Source organism: Mixophyes fleayi, chromosome 11 (genome assembly GCF_038048845.1).
Source record: "Mixophyes fleayi isolate aMixFle1 chromosome 11, aMixFle1.hap1, whole genome shotgun sequence".
Classification (NCBI taxonomy): Eukaryota; Metazoa; Chordata; class Amphibia; order Anura; family Limnodynastidae; genus Mixophyes; species Mixophyes fleayi.
Window position 1 is genome coordinate 5,768,567 of NC_134412.1, and position 17,711 is coordinate 5,786,277.

A 17,711-nucleotide genomic window follows, 5' to 3' on the forward strand; every position below is an offset into this window, starting at 1 on the left:
ACGTTCCGATGATACAATCTCGAAGTTGCCGTATCTGCTAATCCGCGGAACGGCCCGTCCGCATTGTATTAGTCAATTGCGCATTCCGCATAATTTACAGTCTATAAATAGAGCTGGGTGCGAAGAAGGAATTAATTCAGAATAAAAATATTGCAGGGGATTCCGGGCGGAATCCTTCAAACTCCGCCCGAGGAACGCAGAATTCCGCGCTGTATTGCGGAATGTGGTGAATATTCCGTACAACAGTTTTGTGCTTATCTGTAGTGTGTAGGGGGTGAGCTGCCTCTGTCACAGGATATTAGGATAAACATGATGTGTCAGTCTTGGTAATACTGACTCCCACCGTTTCTCAGAGAGAAGGAGGAGAGACAGCTGTGAGTGGAGGTGAGAGGGAGAGAGAGATACGGGAGGGAAGAGACAGTGTTAGATGAAGCAGTTAATGTTGTGAAGTGTGACTGTGACAAACATCTGCCCAGCGACACAGAATAGAGAGAAGAACACAGATTCCTCCTGGACGGGAGTGGGTAAGTCCTTTTATTTACCATAAACCCAATTCTAAGACTATTATATGTTACCCTGGTTTGACTTTCCAAATATTTCTCTCCTATGTGTGACTACCCCTCTCCTTAACCTCATAGCCTCGCACTCTGATTTTCCCAGATCTTCCTATACCCCCTTTCCCCTAGCTTTCTACCTGTCTCTTCTCTTGATAACCCTTCTCCTCCTGTGATACATTGTATCTCCCTCTGTGCTGTAGCATATAACATTCCATGTGACAACACTCCTTCCCCTCCTGTGATACATTGTATCTCCCTCTGTGTTGTAGCATATAACATTCCATGTGATAACACTCCTTCCCCTCCTGTGATACATTGTATCTCCCTCTGTTATGTAGCATATAACATTCCATGTGATAACACTCCTTCCCCTCCTGTGATACATTGTATCTCCCTCTGTGTTGTAGCATATAACATTCCATGTGATAACCCTCCTTCCCCTCCTGTGATACATTGTATCTCCCTCTGTGTTGTAGCATATAACATTCCATGTGATAACACTCCTTCCCCTCCTGTGATACATTGTATCTCCCTCTGTTATGTAGCATATAACATTCCATGTGATAACACTCCTTCCCCTCCTGTGATACATTGTATCTCCCTCTGTGTTGTAGCATATAACATTCCATGTGATAACCCTCCTTCCCCTCCTGTGATACATTGTATCTCCCTCTGTGTTGTAGCATATAACATTCCATGTGATAACACTCCTTCTCCTCCTGTGATACATTGTATCTCGCTCTGTGTATATAACATTCCATGTGATAACACAGCATCTGGACAACACCCCCCAATCTGATATATAACAACTACTAGCCCATCTGTATAGCATCAATACACTCATTGCAGTTACATACGGTTTAATATTTCACATAACCTCACAATGACGTTTTCTGCAAGAAATGGTTTTTATTGGTGTAACTGATCATTGTGGATATTTGCGGTCACTAAACTCATTCTTTACATTAGTATTGAGCCTCCACTTGATCTGCGGCTTAGTTCTATATAGATAAATCCTACAGACCGCTCCCCAAATTGTCTGTTTGACTCTTAAATGTATAATAACATCTGTATTGTAAAGTTTGTGCTGCCTTTAGCTGGGTTTAATAATCAATGGGGTAGACAGAGGCCGGTGATTGCCAACATCTGGCCCTTCCGAGGCTTAACCTGCGGGCCCCCAGGTCCCTCCTGCTTTATTGGCAGATTCGTTTGTTACAGCTTGTAACACTTGTATTAATATGCCTGCGTATAGGTTATTACAGATAGATATCTCGTTCTTTGATTAAATGCAATGTTTTAAGATGAAGCCATAGAATATATTATTTAATATTCATGGTCAATATTCTAAACCATTAAACAGAGAGAGCATCACAGTAGATTACATAAGTGTTTTGGAGGAAAACAGCAATAATTATACTGCACCTTTATATCCATATATCTGTGTGTCCCCGCCGGCTCCTAAGCTGCATTATCAGGGCCGTAACTAGGGCTGTGTGACAGGGGCGACCACCCAGGACGCAAAGCTGAAGGGGGGGCACAATTTAGGAATATTTTAGGTACATTTAAAATTGAGGGCTAGGGGTCGGCATTTGCCTTTCTCGCCCCAGGCGCTAGAACTCTAAGTTACGGCTCTGTGCATTATTTCGTGGCTGAGGATACGTAACTCCTGAGGTGTATTTTCCAGGTGCCTCCCGCTCCCTGTGAGACATGGATTCTGTTACCGCCATCCTGAGCTGCTGTGTCTGTATCGTTGGAGGTATGTGCGACAGAGAGCCCCGAATCTACAGCGATAGTCACAGGTTTTCCAAATTTGTCCCTTGAATTTTTGCAATCCCTGAACAGGTCCCTTCTTTTTTTTTTATTCTACCAACTAAACAATATCATTCCCCCATTCTGCCTGTCATCTCACCGTTTGTTCAGATTCTCTCCACCTTTATACATGGATAATAAGTTAGAATTTATGGCACGGCATTTAACATTCCAGCAGTGATAGAAGAATCAAATCCATCAAACATGACATGATGGGATTTGTAGTGCTCCCAGGTACGCAGAGACAGTTACACCTGTGTTACATCAGTTCGTCAGCATAGTGTCTTGGGAAATTGCTTTAAGCAGTTGGGAAGTAAGATATGGTATTATATATATAGAGTGTATGAAGAATGTATACAATCCTTAGATGGCTTATATATGGTTTTATGTCTATAGAATCAGAAATACTTTTTTGATATCCTTATTGGTACAGAAAATGAGGTACTCAGAAACCTTGTCCCAATGGGAGGATATCCAAGCAATTTTATTTACAGATACGTTTCCTACATATTGGCAGGTAACATATAATTGCCTACTTCCCCGGAAAGTCTAGGGGGTATATTTACTAAACTGCGGGTTTGGAAAAGCGGAGATGTTGCCTTTAGCTGTCATTTATTTAGTGCATTCTACAAAATCATCATCATCATCTATTTATATAGCGCCACTAATTCCGCAGCGCTGTACAGAGAACTCCCTCACATCAGTCCCTGCCCCATTGGAGTTTACAGTCTAAATTCCCTAACATACACAGACCGAGAGAGACTAAGAGCAATTTAACAGCAGCCAAATAACCTACCAGTATGTTTCTGGAGTGTGGGAGGAAACCGGAGCACCCGGAGGAAACCCACGCAAACACGGGGAGAACATACAAACTCCACACAGATAAGGTCATGGTCGGGAATTGAACTCATGGCCCCGGTGCTGTAAGGCAGAAGTGCTAACCACTGAGCCACCGTGCTGCATGGTTTAATGGTTTCTATGTGTGGAATAGACTTCTATACTTGATTCTGCTGCATTCACCTATAACATTCCAGCATAATTCAGGGAGGCCACATGCAGATGTGTACGAGAACATGGGTAGAGCGAGATAATCACAAAGTGAGTGTTGTAACTTTCACTCTTTCTCAGGTGTTGTCGCCACACAGCAGGCCTTCCGCGCTCAGCCAGATAACGTCACCGCGCTGCAGGGATCTACGCAGGTCTTGGTCTGCGAGGTGGAACACGCATCAGGCACTGTACAGTGGGTAAAAAACGGTCTCCTGCTGGGACCTGACCGGAAAATTCCAGGGTTCCCCCGTTACAGTATGACTGGAGACCCCCAGAAAGGTGAGAAGTAATTTAGGGTGGGGATGTGGTATTCTGCAAAATCTGCCAATTTCAGGATGCTGGTGATGACATGAACTTGGCTAATATGCGTTTGTTGCCATCCTGGCCAATATTTCTTTAGTAAATTGCAGGGTTAAGGTTTTTTTTATTTTTATCGCCCATAATTCTAATAAATGCAGCCCGTGTACGGGGATATTCTGACTTCCTACACTCCTACTTCTGTATCCACACGGACTCATGAAGCCACTTTGGTGCATCATTAGTATTTTTTTGGACCGGATATTTGTGTTTATTAACCCCGCAGGGGAGAACAACCTGCGCATTGAGCGCTGCGATTTGTCGGACGATACAGAGTACATCTGCCAGGTGGGGAGGTCAGAGGTCAGCCTCGGGATCATATCGAGAACAGCGCTGCTGACTATCCTAAGTAAGTGCCCTGGGCCTCACGTACTGTGATGGCGTTATACATTGATTTGGTCAGCTATGGCTATAGTTACCTTTTTATATATCCTACTATTCTACTGTCTCTTTCCATTAAGTTACATTTGTCGATTTACCATCACTCAACAGTTAATATGGTCCCTTTATCTCTCTTCCACCAGTACCCCCAGAAGCTCCTGTATTTACGGACCATGTTACGGCCAGTTCCGTCACCTGGGTCTACGGGGAGGAGTATCCAGTGACCTGTAGGACCCTTAATGCCAAACCAGCTGCTGTCCTGACCATTACCAAGAGTGAGTATGAGAACCAAGTTTGGGTGGCATTTGGGCAAGAGGCTGAGGGCAACTTGAGCTGGTTCTATGGCCCAAGACTCCAAAAAAAGAGATGTTTTATTAAAATGAGACACATGCATTCGATTTTCTAAAACTTCATCATATTCCGAGCCTATCAGGGGAATATTAATATCAGATACTCAAGAGCTTCATTAAAACTAGAAGTTACGATTTGGAGCGCCAGCTGGTGGCTTAGAGCCAAGTACTCTTCTATCGTGGGTGCCAACGGCGATTAAATTTATTGAGCCAATATAAATGCTGTGTAGCAATGTCCACTCTCCTGGTCATTACTATTTTACATACAGAAGAGCAAAACTAATGATTGTAAGCTTGTTAACCCATTTCTTACCCCACCTGAACCTCACCGTCGCTACGTTCATTTTTTGCAGACATTTGGGTATAATATAATCCTATGTCAGTAAGAAAATGATGTCGTAGATTTCTATACAATTGTTAGTAGAAATGGTCATGCTGGGTGATGCCCGCTGTAATTTACGACAAAGCTCTTCGTGGACCGGTTTACTGGCGAATGGGCAGAGGAATACATTTAAGAAAATATTGGAGATATTGGTGGGTTATCAGATATCAGATGACTTGTGCATGTACAAGGGGTGGTCAATATTATAGAAAAGTGTGCAATGCATTAAGTAGAATTGTGAATATTGTTTGTGGGAGGAAGAGTTGTATTTTGACCTCCTGGAGTTTTGCTCACAAGCATCAGAAGAACCTCTCATGGTTTGGAGCTGTTGAGGACTTGTGTGGCCACAGAAAGTTAGTAAGACTTGGATGTCCTCTCTATACACAGGTGGGGTGGAAGTCCCAGGAGAATCCACTAATAGTCCTGGATCCACGGACAAGCTGGAGAATACAGAAATAACAGCAAAGTGAGTGTGAACAAATTGGGGGAAGGGGGTCGACCTGCCATCTCTTACATGTCTTAAGGGATTTAGACCAAGATGGCAGCAAATTGCGGTGAATGTTGGCAAACATCTGATCTGGAATATTGAGATGCCGATTGAGACTGGTGACAATACAGTTCCATCGTTGGCTACTATTCACCATGTTGGCATAGTCAGACCACACTATTCCTTCATGGGATTCGAGATTGGACCAAAGAGCAGATAAGTCTGATTTGGTCACATAACTTTGCAGCCGATTGGACATAGATCCGACATCTCTGGTCCAATGACCGAATCTGTCCGTACAATGGCACTTTATAGTAGGTCCATCGTCTGAGTATTTCCTTCTCTTACAGGGTCACCCCGCTAAGTACAGACAACGGAAACCTAATCGTCTGCTCCTCGCTAAACCCGGCTCTTCAGACACCTCTCACCGTGAGCTTCATCATGAATGTGCTGTGTGAGACAATACTATACCGTACCCACCATTGACATCTCATTGAAACCCGCCTACACGTGTACACGCAGGAAGTAGCGGAGCTGTAATTCTCTATGGGGCTGCCAGCATCCTAATGCTCTGATTGGGCTTTTCTATCCCCCACCCACCTCGCCTTCTTCATGTCTGTGTGTCCTTTTCTGGGGCGTTAATGCCATAGGTGCTCTGATCTGAGTCAATCGCAGTTAAAATCAAAACAACATATTAGTCTGCCCCTTCCTGAAGCAATCTCTCCTAGGCCTCAGCCTTGTTAGGTTCGTACGGCAGGTGACACACTAACTAGAGACGCAAAAAACCCAACCGTATGCAAAAACTATAAACAAACTCTTCAATTGCTGAACATATTTCATTAAAGAATTTGTGTTCCCTCTTGATCTACAGTCTGTTAATCATATTCATAGTGTTGCTTAGACACAGTAGAGGGAGCCATTTTGTGGTCTTTACCAATATTCATGAGCACGTGCGGAACAAAGCACATGTGGTCTTTTGAAGGCAAGCGGGGGCCATGGGGGAAAGCAGTGGCCATTAAGAGGGAAAACTGGCATTTCCAGGACCCCCTCACCTCCTGTAGCTCCACCGCTGTTCATGAAAATGCAACCCATCCATATATGGTAGAGACAAAATGGCTGCCTCCACCGTGTGCAGACAGTTGAGTGTATTACTGCTTCGTCCCTCTTCTCATTTATCTCTTATGTCTCTACAGTTCCCCCTGACACCCCAACTATTGAAGGTTATGAACAATCCGTTGTAAAAGCTGATGAAACCTTGAAACTGACCTGTACATCCGCCAGCGGGAATCCTCTGGCTACTCTGCAGTGGTTAAAGGTGAGTTTTGTAGGAGACTGCTTACTAAAGGGGACCTGTGACCTACCACATGGTGGAAGCCTTTTTGTGTGGGATCAACCACTAGGCAGCCAATCGGTATGCTTGGAACCAGTGACATCACCTGATTAATATTCTTGAGGTTCTGGCTTTTTTATGAGGTGCTGGTTACTAGTGAATCCATAGGCTTCTCAGATCAACCCACAAAATGTCTGTGTCACGGGCACTAGGAGTCTTTGCCCAGGATATCACCAGATGATGTTCTTACCAGAGTAATATAGCTGGTACTATGGTCCTCTGGTAGCAGGGTGACAACGGAACAGGAGAAACAGCAGATGGTGAGAGAATGCTCAAGGAAAGTCTATGACTAGCAGCAACTGGTAATGACTTAGATGTATGAACACGAGGAACCAGATGGACAAGTAAACGTGAGGAGAGTCAGTGGTCTGCGTACAGCAAGTTGTACCACTGCTATAGTGAGGAGGAATGTCCAGGAGTAGAGAGGAGGTAGTGAAAGTCAGTGGTCTGCGTATAGCAAGTTGTACCACTGTCTATAGTGAAGGAATGGGTTCCAGGTGCAAGTAGGTAACGGGGAAGTCAGTGGTCTGCGTACAGCAAGTTGTACCACTGCTTATGTGAGAGGATACTAGAAACTGGTGCCAATGGGAAACAGGAGTCAGTGGTCTGCGTTCAGCAAGTTGTACCACTGCTATATATATGTGAGGAGGGGCACGAGGAGATGAATGGAATACAGAGGATACACGGGCGGCACACGGAACTTGATCCCACGATGATAACCACAATACAATAATAACTGACAAGCGCTGCTTGAAGTATACAAAGTCACTATAGAGATCCAGGTAATAGGAAACAAAGTCAATAGTAACAATAGCTTCAATAGATGGAGGACTCCGGAGATGAACACAACACAGTCCAGACGGATATGCAGTACAATAGCAAAGTCAATGGAAAGTATGCATACCGCGGTTCAGGAGAGCAGGCTGTCAAGGAGAAGTGCAGGGATACCTGAACGGCTGAACGCCGGCAGGAGGAGAGATCACTGGAGGAGGGAAGCGGTAATCAGGTTGGTGCAGCGCACGAAAGGTAACCGGTCATCAAAGGAGCAATACTCAGGAAGCAGTAGTAAGTAAAACTGGAAACCTGATGAACACGGGAGAGTTGAGGCTGTCTGGTATCCGGCAGTAGTAGCGGAGGCAGCGGAGGGGAGACACGCTGAACACAGGAGAGTTGAGGCGGTCTGGAATCCAGCAGCAGTCGCAGATAGGAATCAGTGGAGAGCTGACACGATGAACACAGGAGAGTTGAGACGGTCTGGAACCCGGCAGTAGTAACGGAAGCAGCGGAGAGCAGACACGCTGAACACAGGAGAGTTGAGGCGGACTGGAATCCGGCAGCAGTAGCAGATAGGAATCAGCTGAGTGCAGACACGATGAACACAGGAGAGTTCAAGTGGTCTGGAAACCACAATCGTAGTAGACAGGAATCAGCTGGAGCTGAATACACGAGGAAACACAGGAACACCTTTAGAGGCTCATGGAAAACGAGACTCCAAGATCAGGCAACTAGGTAATGATCACAGGTGGTTTAAATAGGGAGGGTTGCCTGATCATCCAATTAATTAAAAGCAACAGGTAGTGAAGGTTTCATAAGGGCTGCACATGCGCAGACCCTCAGGATGGCGGGCGGCCACGGTTCCTGAACACAGGAGAAATGGCACTCACAGTCCGGTGAGTGACAGTCTGCCTCCACCACAGATCCACTTTAAAGAAAAGTTACAATGACATTTAAAATGACAACATAAGATCATTAAACGCAATAAGACCTAATTGGCCAGCAGGAACGCACTGTCTACGGGCACTTTTGGAATTCGGACTCATTCTGATATGATGGCCACACACGAGCCAATGGTGTGCTTTAATCGAGCCTTGAGTGACAGGATCATTGTTTACTTTTCCGTTTGTCACCTGTATGGAGTCCACTGATGTCCTGTAAATTTATGTCTGTGGTGGCTTTGCCCCAGATCCTGGGGTCCACAGAGTTGATGAGAATGAGAGGCAGGGTTGTGGTGGTGTAGGCTCTGGTGGCATTAGAAAAATTATGCAATGAGAGGTGGGGAATAATGAATAATTACAACACAATAGTGAATAAAATAAAATAGATTGGGAAATCTAGACAAGCGAGGAAAAGAAAAAGAAATGAAGATAGAAAGAAATATTTGGGAAAATAGGAGACGAGAGAGTTAAGAAGAGGTGAAGCAGAAATCGGGAGGTGAATTGGGGAGTAGGGTAGAAGGTTGTCGGTAACAAGAAAAGATTCCTTGTTCTTATGCTTTGTCTCTCTCCTTCAGAATGAGGAAGTAGTCTACACTCGCTGGGAGACTGATGCCAAAAAAAGGTTATCTAGGAGTCAGCTGACCTTAACCATCAAGCCAGAATATAACCTGGCTGTGATAAACTGTGAGGCTGTCAATCATGTGACTCCTGTGGTCCTCCGAGCGAGCATCACCCTCAACGTTCTCTGTGAGTATCCTCAGCGGAGCCCTTGCAGATTTGGGCATTGAGAAACCTTTAGGGTTCGTACACACAGACCCCATCTTTAAGCGCTTAAGGCACGTTGTTGAAACGCGCTTTGATGATAATAGATAATAAGAAAATAGAGTTCTATGGTAATGGAAATTAAGTACATAGTACAATATGCTGCAGGAAAGCTTTGAGACATGATAATGAAACGGCTTCTAGTGCACTCTTAAAGCAATGAGAAAGCACAAGGTTTGCTCTATGCTATAACTAATGTTGTTTTGCAACTCCTGCACGGGCCCTTAAAGGGATGGCGTTGTCAATGTCCGATTTTGTGTAAAATGAAACGTAATTGAGTGTTGTAATTTGCTTAATTAACAAATAAAGCAAGTTTAAAGTCATTTTTTTTTATTGTGTCAACAGTATTCATTAGAGTTTTTTTATGAAGTGCAGTTCCCTCTTTACACCGCAGGCGAAATGCGTCAGTGATACTTATGAATCTCAATTCATTCATCATAATTTCAGCCTCTGCTGTATGTAGGCAGCTGACAGTATTTCCGAATGGAAAATCGGGATAAAATAGGCCACTCCCCTAATTTGTGTAAGCACCACCTATTTTTTCAAAGTTCCCGAAAATCAAGACTTTTCCTCAAAAATCAAGGCTACTGCAAGGTATAAACCTGCATCCAGGTAGTCACATGAAACCAGCTCACAATTAGTCTTAAAGAAGGAGTAAAATAGGTTTAAGTTACAAAATATTATGGTCATTACTGTGCTCAATAATGACTGCCTACTTACAGCGAAACTACATATTAAAAAATATTTGGATAGAAATCATTTGAGAGGCGCTCGCTGCATACTACCATAGTTTTGTAGCAATTCACCCCACATCCCAGATCACTTGATAAATTAATGTATGAGCTCCAATGTCTGATATAGATATTAATGAAGCACTTGTTGAACGTTCCCTACTCTCGGTATATACATCACAGTACGATCCACTTAGAGAGGCACCAGACAGTGGAATGTGTTTGTACCAGTATATAATAGTAATGTATCTATTTTCTCTTTTCTTTTAGTTCTTCCCACCAAAGTAACCATCCTCGGTTCAACGAGTTGCCCAGAAAACACATCTCTGTCGTTCTCCTGCTTCACGTCCTCCAGTAATCCTCCCGTGCAAATCCGCTGGTGGTTGGGTGCCGTGGAACTGGGCAATGCCCTAGTCACCATAACAGATGTGAGATTACTGTCAGCGATTCGTAAAGGCTCCAACATTTCTCATGTCTCAAATTGATGATTATTGTTGATTGCTAAACTAAACAATCTCAGAGCCTTAATTAACTTGAATTGTCACCTCAGTAGACCAATTTGTAGATTGATTTGATGGTAGAGATACAGGCAAGTATTTGACCTCAAAAGCCCTGGATGGGTTTAGTAAAGAGTGGCTCCTCCCAGCTCACCAGTTACTCACTCCAGGGCACCCTAATCTGTGTTTTTGAAAAGCCAAACCAGTGAAAGTGACCTTCAAACTAAAAAAAAAACCCAGTTCAGTTATACTATCAATTCTGTTGGATGCTAGTTGGGTCTAATGATAAAAAATATCTAATTTCTTTTAGAATGACAATGGTTTTCTTTCTAGGCAGACCACGGGGGGAAGGTGACGATGTCGAACGTGACCACAATAGTCCAGCGAGAACATAACGGCATGCAGCTGACCTGTGAGGCGTTTAATGAGGCTCTTCTGTACACTAAGGCACACTTCGTTCAGCTCAGCGTGCAATGTGAGTAACGGAAACGGGGAAGGAACAAAGAAGGGGAAACTGGGGAGAAACCGTGATTGTGGGAAATGTATGGTAACATTGTATAACATTCACAAATATCTACAGTATGTATTTATATATGTATGTATGTGTATCAAAGTCTGTATACTATGACGGAACATAAAGGACTTCAAAATGTATATTTTTTATAGATAAGGCATGATAATAGATTCATATGTGCAGACTCTCCCAGAATTCCCGGCAGCTGCTAGATTTCTCTGACTATTCTCACAGATGGTGGGAGCAATGGGCCGGTCCGAGGGCGGGATGACACGACTCGCGTCACCTTGCCCCACCCATAGGTGGGCGGGGAATGAGGCTGTCATGGGCGAGCTGTATTGACGCAAACCGCGTCACTCTGACCCTCCCACTCTGACTTTGTCGACTTGACCTCTGCATCTCCCGAAGGTTATGTCAACAAGTATAAGTAAGTAAATGGAATAGAACAAGCCCCCCTCCCTCTAAATACAGACCGATAAAGCGTCAGGTGACACTCGTTCGCTTCAAAACAGGCAGGAAGTCTTATGTGCGTAGCCAAAATGCTCCCCCAATAAATAAACATGGTATCATAATTTCTACTTTAGGCTTCATAATCATTTCATTGATAGGTAAGAACTTGAAAAGAATAGTGTGACCTTTATCCATGGTTATATGATTTCTCCCCCAAAGACCTGGTATTATACCATAGGCAAAGTGAGGGGTGGGGGTTCTTAGTGCCTGGAAACCCCCCTTCAAGCCTGGGGCACTGTATAATTGAGGTGACTGGACCCTGCTCCCGCTTCACACAGCTCTGCTTGAAAAGGGAGAGCTGTGTGCACCTAACAGTAGTGCACGCAGCATTGGCTATGTATATTATGGGGATAGGAAGAGTTGGAGAGCAGCCAAGCACTGTCTAATATTATAGCCACGCCCCCATCCATGCTGGTCACGCCCACTGGCGGCGTGGTGTGGAAACCCCCCTCTACAAATCTTGCATTTGCCCCAGTATACAATGACAAACACTCTTATTTGGACATTGCTTGTAGGACGTACGTGCCGACTCTTCCGTAATGTCCGGGAAGATTCCGAAATGGAATGTAAGCTCCCGGACTCCAGAAAGAGGCTGACAATCTTTCTGAAGCCGGGCCACACAGAGAACAAATGGGCAGAAGTAATCGGCATTATGATACATATTGAGTGATTGACTTCACAGAGCTGTTCTCTGAATCTAAAGGAGGGGACAACTGTGATTTAGGGGAAATTTTTTAACTAAACCACAGCAAGCAATCAGAAATTAACTTTAATGTGTCTTGTGAAAATTAAAGATCGAAAGCAAGTATTTGGTGAAAATTTTGCACCTAAATTCAATGTTTGTAATTGAGACCTAATGCCAGTCGTACAACTTGTTGTTTAGACCCTCCGCAGAGGATGTGGATAGAGGCTCCTCCTCAGGACCAACGCTTTCGTGCCGGAACGCGTGTAAAAATCACCTGTTTCTCTAGCGGTGGACACCCCGCCCCACGACTCATCTGGCTAAAAGTAAGAGGGGTTTTCTCCAAACAAAAAACTTAAAAAACATTCAGGACGTGGCTTCGAAAATATGGCCACCACTTGACGCTTAGATCATAACCTCAACCAGACCTCAGGCAACATTAATATTAGTTATCAAGAGTGCTAGTAGACACATAATACGTCATACATCTGTAGAACTCATGTAAGTTTCCAGAAAAAGCATCCCTATATATTAAGTGCTTTTACTGTAGAGAATCATTATCAAGAAGAATCTACTTACATAGTGTTAACATGTCCTGAAAAATGAAAACATCTACTTAGACTCCCAGCACATCCATGGCTCCAATAAATGGTATTTATCACCAGCTTATATTATCGCTACAAGTTTGTAGTAATATATGGCCGATTTGTTGTCTAAAGACACAAATCCTGTCTTGAATGTCTCCAAACTCCCCTTGTATCCCGCATGATGCACTGAAATATTTGATTAAAAAATATATTACAGAAGAAGAGCTGGATCATTAGCAAAGAGTTTGGTGAATTTTCTAAAGCCTACGAACCCCAAGGAACATATATATGATTTATATAAAAACCTGGGGCATCTTTTCGTTATACAGGATAAGAAGACAGTGTCGGACGGCAGGCAGGTGACGGCGGGGAAGATCGTCTCTAGAGAGCTCATTCTCGAAACGGTTCCGAGTGATAACCAGGCCGTCTACCGGTGCAACGCAACTAACGATGGAAAGAAAATACTGACCAACATGACGAAACTCCACATCGAGTGTGAGCGGGACCTGTGGTTTTCTGTTTTTACGCACCTCATCCCAACAGGGCTGGATTTAAGGGCTTCCCCTGTTAGTGAACAGGTGGCCACATCATTAAATCAAATTCACCTCAATGTTTCCTCTGTGGGGTATACGGATAGAGGGCTGACATAAACCCATTAACCGTCTTTCCATATTTAATCTGAAAATCACCAAGTTTAATTCTGCAGACCTCAGTGGTGGAGACTTGGTGACTGTGGATAAATAATTTATTTATCCCATGAACCGAGTTCTAGTCCTCATTGCAAAGTTACACCTTATACGGTGTTATTTAGAGTTTGACACTTTTTGCGCTCTGAACGTACACGTACAGCTTCTGTCTAAAATAAAGAGCGCACGTGACCCGCAGGTATCTGACGATACGTCCAATTCCAAACCAACGACAGCCGTACGTTAGGCGCACAAATGGTTATGTAGATATTGGACTTGTCAGTGTTGGTAGCAAAAGAGAAAGTTGTTACCCTATTCGTACATAGTATAATACAATGAAGTGACATGTATAGCGCAAGTGAGAAAAGTGTCTTAACAGTATTATTAATAAGTGCGGAAGTTGCACTTTCCATATAGAATGTTATGAAATACAATCACTTCCACTTCCATTGTTTACCGCATTATACCAATGGGAATCTTCCTTCCAAATGGAAATCACAAATGAGTATTCCGAATAGACGGCCCTAACTTGTCCTAGTCCTGCAGCCAAGTCTGTCAATTTTGCTAACTGGACCATTTAAATGCTCTATTTGGTTGGTTCCATAATATGCCCAGTTTAGGTCAACGTGGAGGGTCCTGTTCTTATTGCATTTTTCTTTTTCTTTAGTCCCTCCTATCGATGTTAAAATCACCAATGAGAAGAAGCAGTATAAACGTGGGAGTACCGTCACCCTGGAGTGTAAGAGCGGCAGTAGTAACCCTGAGGCAACGATATCCTGGTTGAAGGACGGAGTGATGTGAGTCGTCTTAAGCACATTTTCAGGGATTTTAAATATCACCCTAACACAAAATCGTAGGGCCCCACAGTAAAATTTGTAAGAGGGAGGGGGGGGGGGGGGGGGCAATGCAGTCCGTCCTTCGGTAGTCTTCTCTTCTGATCACGCACAAGCGCGGTGTAGCCCTGTATCGGCCCCACGGTGCTTGCGCCAACGGTGCGGAGGGTGCAGGAAGTGGTGGAACCAACGCCACTGCACAGAGTGTGGTGGTTAGGGGGCCCTCACTCTTCTCTGGTCACCGTGGAGGACACAACTGAGGTAGTTTAGGAAAAGCATGGACAATATCGCCTCGGATTCCTGCAGGACATCTGGGTGGCTCGTCCTTCAAGGTGTACACTCTACTCTTGGGAGATGCCACGGCAAGAAGTAATGTGGGGGGTGGGAGCAAAACTCCAAAGAGTCGCACGGTGCAAAAGTGTATATGTCACGTCAAAGTCCACCCTCACACTTCTTTAGCACCCCTTCCAACAAAATCCACATTTTTGTTTTCCACCTATAACACTGCTCAATTGATCCTCATTCATGTCTTACATTAGTCACCATTACATGCGGAAATTGTGCGTGAAATGAGACGAGACCCAAAGGCCGCCAGATCCTTCCACTTTGTCTCATTACAACATTTCTCATTCTCAGTTTCTGCACTGACCCACAAAATGAGTTGCGTTGAGTGCTTACTCCACACTTCAGTAGGAACGGCATCAGTCTGCCCAACTTCTCCGCCAATGCTCCCATCATGCTGCATAAACCTAATCTCCCCCGGCGCTTTAAGAGGTATAATGGCGCTCTGTGCTTTCGCATTGCGGAGCTGCTGTTTAGCAGTTCTCCAAGGAAGCACAGTGAAGCCGTTTTATTGTAGCGCAGTTATATTAGTTCCGCCGATCCTTCAGCTGTAAAGTCTACTCTATCATTGACTGTGATTGTACCAACAGCCAACTATTGACGCAGTCTCTGTCTTCAGTTTAAAGGGAAAGAACCTATCCCCCAAGTCTGCAGAATTTGGTGGAAAGTCCACGTCCAGCAGTGTCACGTTAACAGTGACCTCAGCAGATAATGGCAAACGAGTCTCCTGTGAGGCCTACAGCAAGGTCCTGAACGAGGGAGTCAACACCTTGTACAAGCTCGACGTTCTATGTGAGTATCTCCAGTAGTGTCTACCCAACCGTAGAGCTAGATCGGCCAGTGGACTTGTGCTCACGTCTTTGTTGTTTGAGAGGGGCATTCAAAATCTGTTATGAAAAATGAACACATTTGATTGTATTCATGGGCACGTCCCAACGCCTGACTGGGTAAATCTCGTCATGATTGGCTCTATAGAGTCCAAAATATTATATCTTATCCAGCATACATATGTACGACTTTAATTGATACTGGGTTTCGGTAAAGTTTGAGATCGCCAAATGACCGGATCTGTGGACAGCTTGGCCTGCTATGTGGACGGGTAAATTGCACAGATCTGGTTGTTGAGACATAGGTACACAATATAAAATATACTACAACGGTTCTAGGCTGGCTGATGATCGTGCACACAGAGGTAGTCATCTCTATACTTGTTTTCCTCTTCCACTAGATCCAATCCATTCATATTTTGGTTGTTCAAAATGGTCAGTTGTGAGAGATCAATGGAGGATGATTTAAAATAACCAAATTGGACAAATTGGTCAATTTGGTGATAGACTTTACTGTGGAAATCTTAACACTTTCCTCTTTATATGTATTCATATCTCAGTCCCACCAGAGTTCACGGATGAACAACCAAAGATTGTCCACGCCGTGGAACATGGAGCCGCTATCGTTCCTGTACACATAAGGGCCAACCCTACAGCGGTCAACTACACTTGGACCCTACGAGGGGAGACCTTGAACAGAGGTGAGGGTGCAGGGGAAGCAGGTAAAAAATGAATAGGTGGATGAAATCTAAAAACCAAGGCCGATTAGACTTTCTTAAAGTGTATATAGAGCTTTCGCAACTGGATAATGCAAAGTGCATCTCATTATAAGTATAGGAGGAAACCCGATCTTTGCACCCTCAGAGATGATAGAGAAGCAGAAAGTCTTTCTGTGTGGAGGAAATGTTTGTGTGCTCTCCCAAAAGTAGGGAGGCCCCTCCATAACTGCACCGTCGTATCGTTTAAAGAATCCTATCTTGCAAAATGAAATCTTGCTTTTCCACTTCGATGCAAAACTCGGTGCACTTGTGTTCCTAATTTGCACTTAGCAAGGAATGTCCCAGACCCATCTAACCCCTCCCATTGACACCTACGATCTTTGGTATCGTTGTGCGATTTTTTAAAAGTTCAGAAACTCTTTTGTAAAACACTTTATTCTTGTACAGCCAAATGCAATCTATCCGAAGCAATTGCAACAGTGACATCTTGAGGCCAACAACATGTTCTGCACCCAATTAAACAAAAAAAAAAACCTGAGAAATAATAAAAAGGGTGTGATAATATTTTTTAGTGAAATGCTTTACAAAATTAAAGAGTATATAATTTTTTAATTTTTAAAAAAAATGTATGACGCATGTTTTAAGCTCATATTTTGCTGTCGAGTGACCTGCTTGTGTGTTGTGTATCTAGAAGGAGCTTACAGGCATCATTTGCGTGGAGCTGGCACTCTGGAGATTTGGAACGTGAGCCGAGCTGACTCCGGGCACTACAACGTAACCTGCGTAAACAAAGAGGGGACAAACAGCACAGTGGTGCAACTGGACGTACATTGTAAGACCCCAGTGACAGACGTATAGAACACAATGAATGAGATATGCCAGAGTGTCTATCATCATCATCATCACCATTTATTTATATAGCGCCACTAATTCCGCAGCGCTGTACAGAGAACTCACTCACATCAGTCCCTGCCCCATTGGAGCTTACAGTCTAAATTCCCTAACATACACACAGACACACAGACAGAGAGAGAGACACTAGGGTCAATTTAATAGCTGCCAATTAACCTACCAGTATATTTTTTGGAGTTTAGGAGGAAACCAGAGCACCCGGAGGAAACCCACGCAAACACGGGGAGAACATACAAACTACATGTGTTATACAATTGTTTTGTAACACTAGAAATCCCACCAGGAATGATTGTTTCTAGTGTCAAGATACACACACAGACAGACAGAGAGAGAGAGACAGACTAGGGTCAATTTGATAGCAGGTACAGTTTATGCAGACAGACTGTACCCGGGATCATATGTCAATCACTATAGATAGAGCAGCGATATTAGATATTACACAATAACATGTGTTAACCGCTAATGATGTAATTACACTCATAAAACATGACATGCAAGGCAAATTAATATATAGTAGGCAAATCCAAGCCCCGATGGGATCGTCCCTCCTCCTAGAATGCTGAGACCTGTAGTT

General features: G+C 43.9%; 1 protein-coding gene across 1 annotated transcript in view; it reads left to right on the forward strand.

Annotated features, from left to right (window-relative positions):
* The first annotated feature begins 414 nt into the window (after positions 1–414).
* The window catches only part of NPHS1 (NPHS1 adhesion molecule, nephrin), a 28,317-nt gene continuing 11,020 nt past the window's right edge, over positions 415–17,711 (forward strand). The window contains exons 1-17 of the mRNA XM_075191149.1: positions 415–524; positions 2,242–2,313; positions 3,495–3,692; positions 3,997–4,119; positions 4,295–4,426; positions 5,271–5,349; positions 5,721–5,824; positions 6,564–6,685; positions 9,051–9,222; positions 10,299–10,456; positions 10,859–11,000; positions 12,433–12,557; positions 13,148–13,313; positions 14,172–14,301; positions 15,299–15,471; positions 16,067–16,207; positions 16,917–17,057. Coding sequence (XP_075047250.1) covers positions 2,265–2,313; positions 3,495–3,692; positions 3,997–4,119; positions 4,295–4,426; positions 5,271–5,349; positions 5,721–5,824; positions 6,564–6,685; positions 9,051–9,222; positions 10,299–10,456; positions 10,859–11,000; positions 12,433–12,557; positions 13,148–13,313; positions 14,172–14,301; positions 15,299–15,471; positions 16,067–16,207; positions 16,917–17,057 — 2,155 coding nt within the window. The 5' untranslated portion in view covers positions 415–524; positions 2,242–2,264. The remainder of the gene's footprint in view (positions 525–2,241; positions 2,314–3,494; positions 3,693–3,996; positions 4,120–4,294; positions 4,427–5,270; positions 5,350–5,720; positions 5,825–6,563; positions 6,686–9,050; positions 9,223–10,298; positions 10,457–10,858; positions 11,001–12,432; positions 12,558–13,147; positions 13,314–14,171; positions 14,302–15,298; positions 15,472–16,066; positions 16,208–16,916; positions 17,058–17,711) is intronic.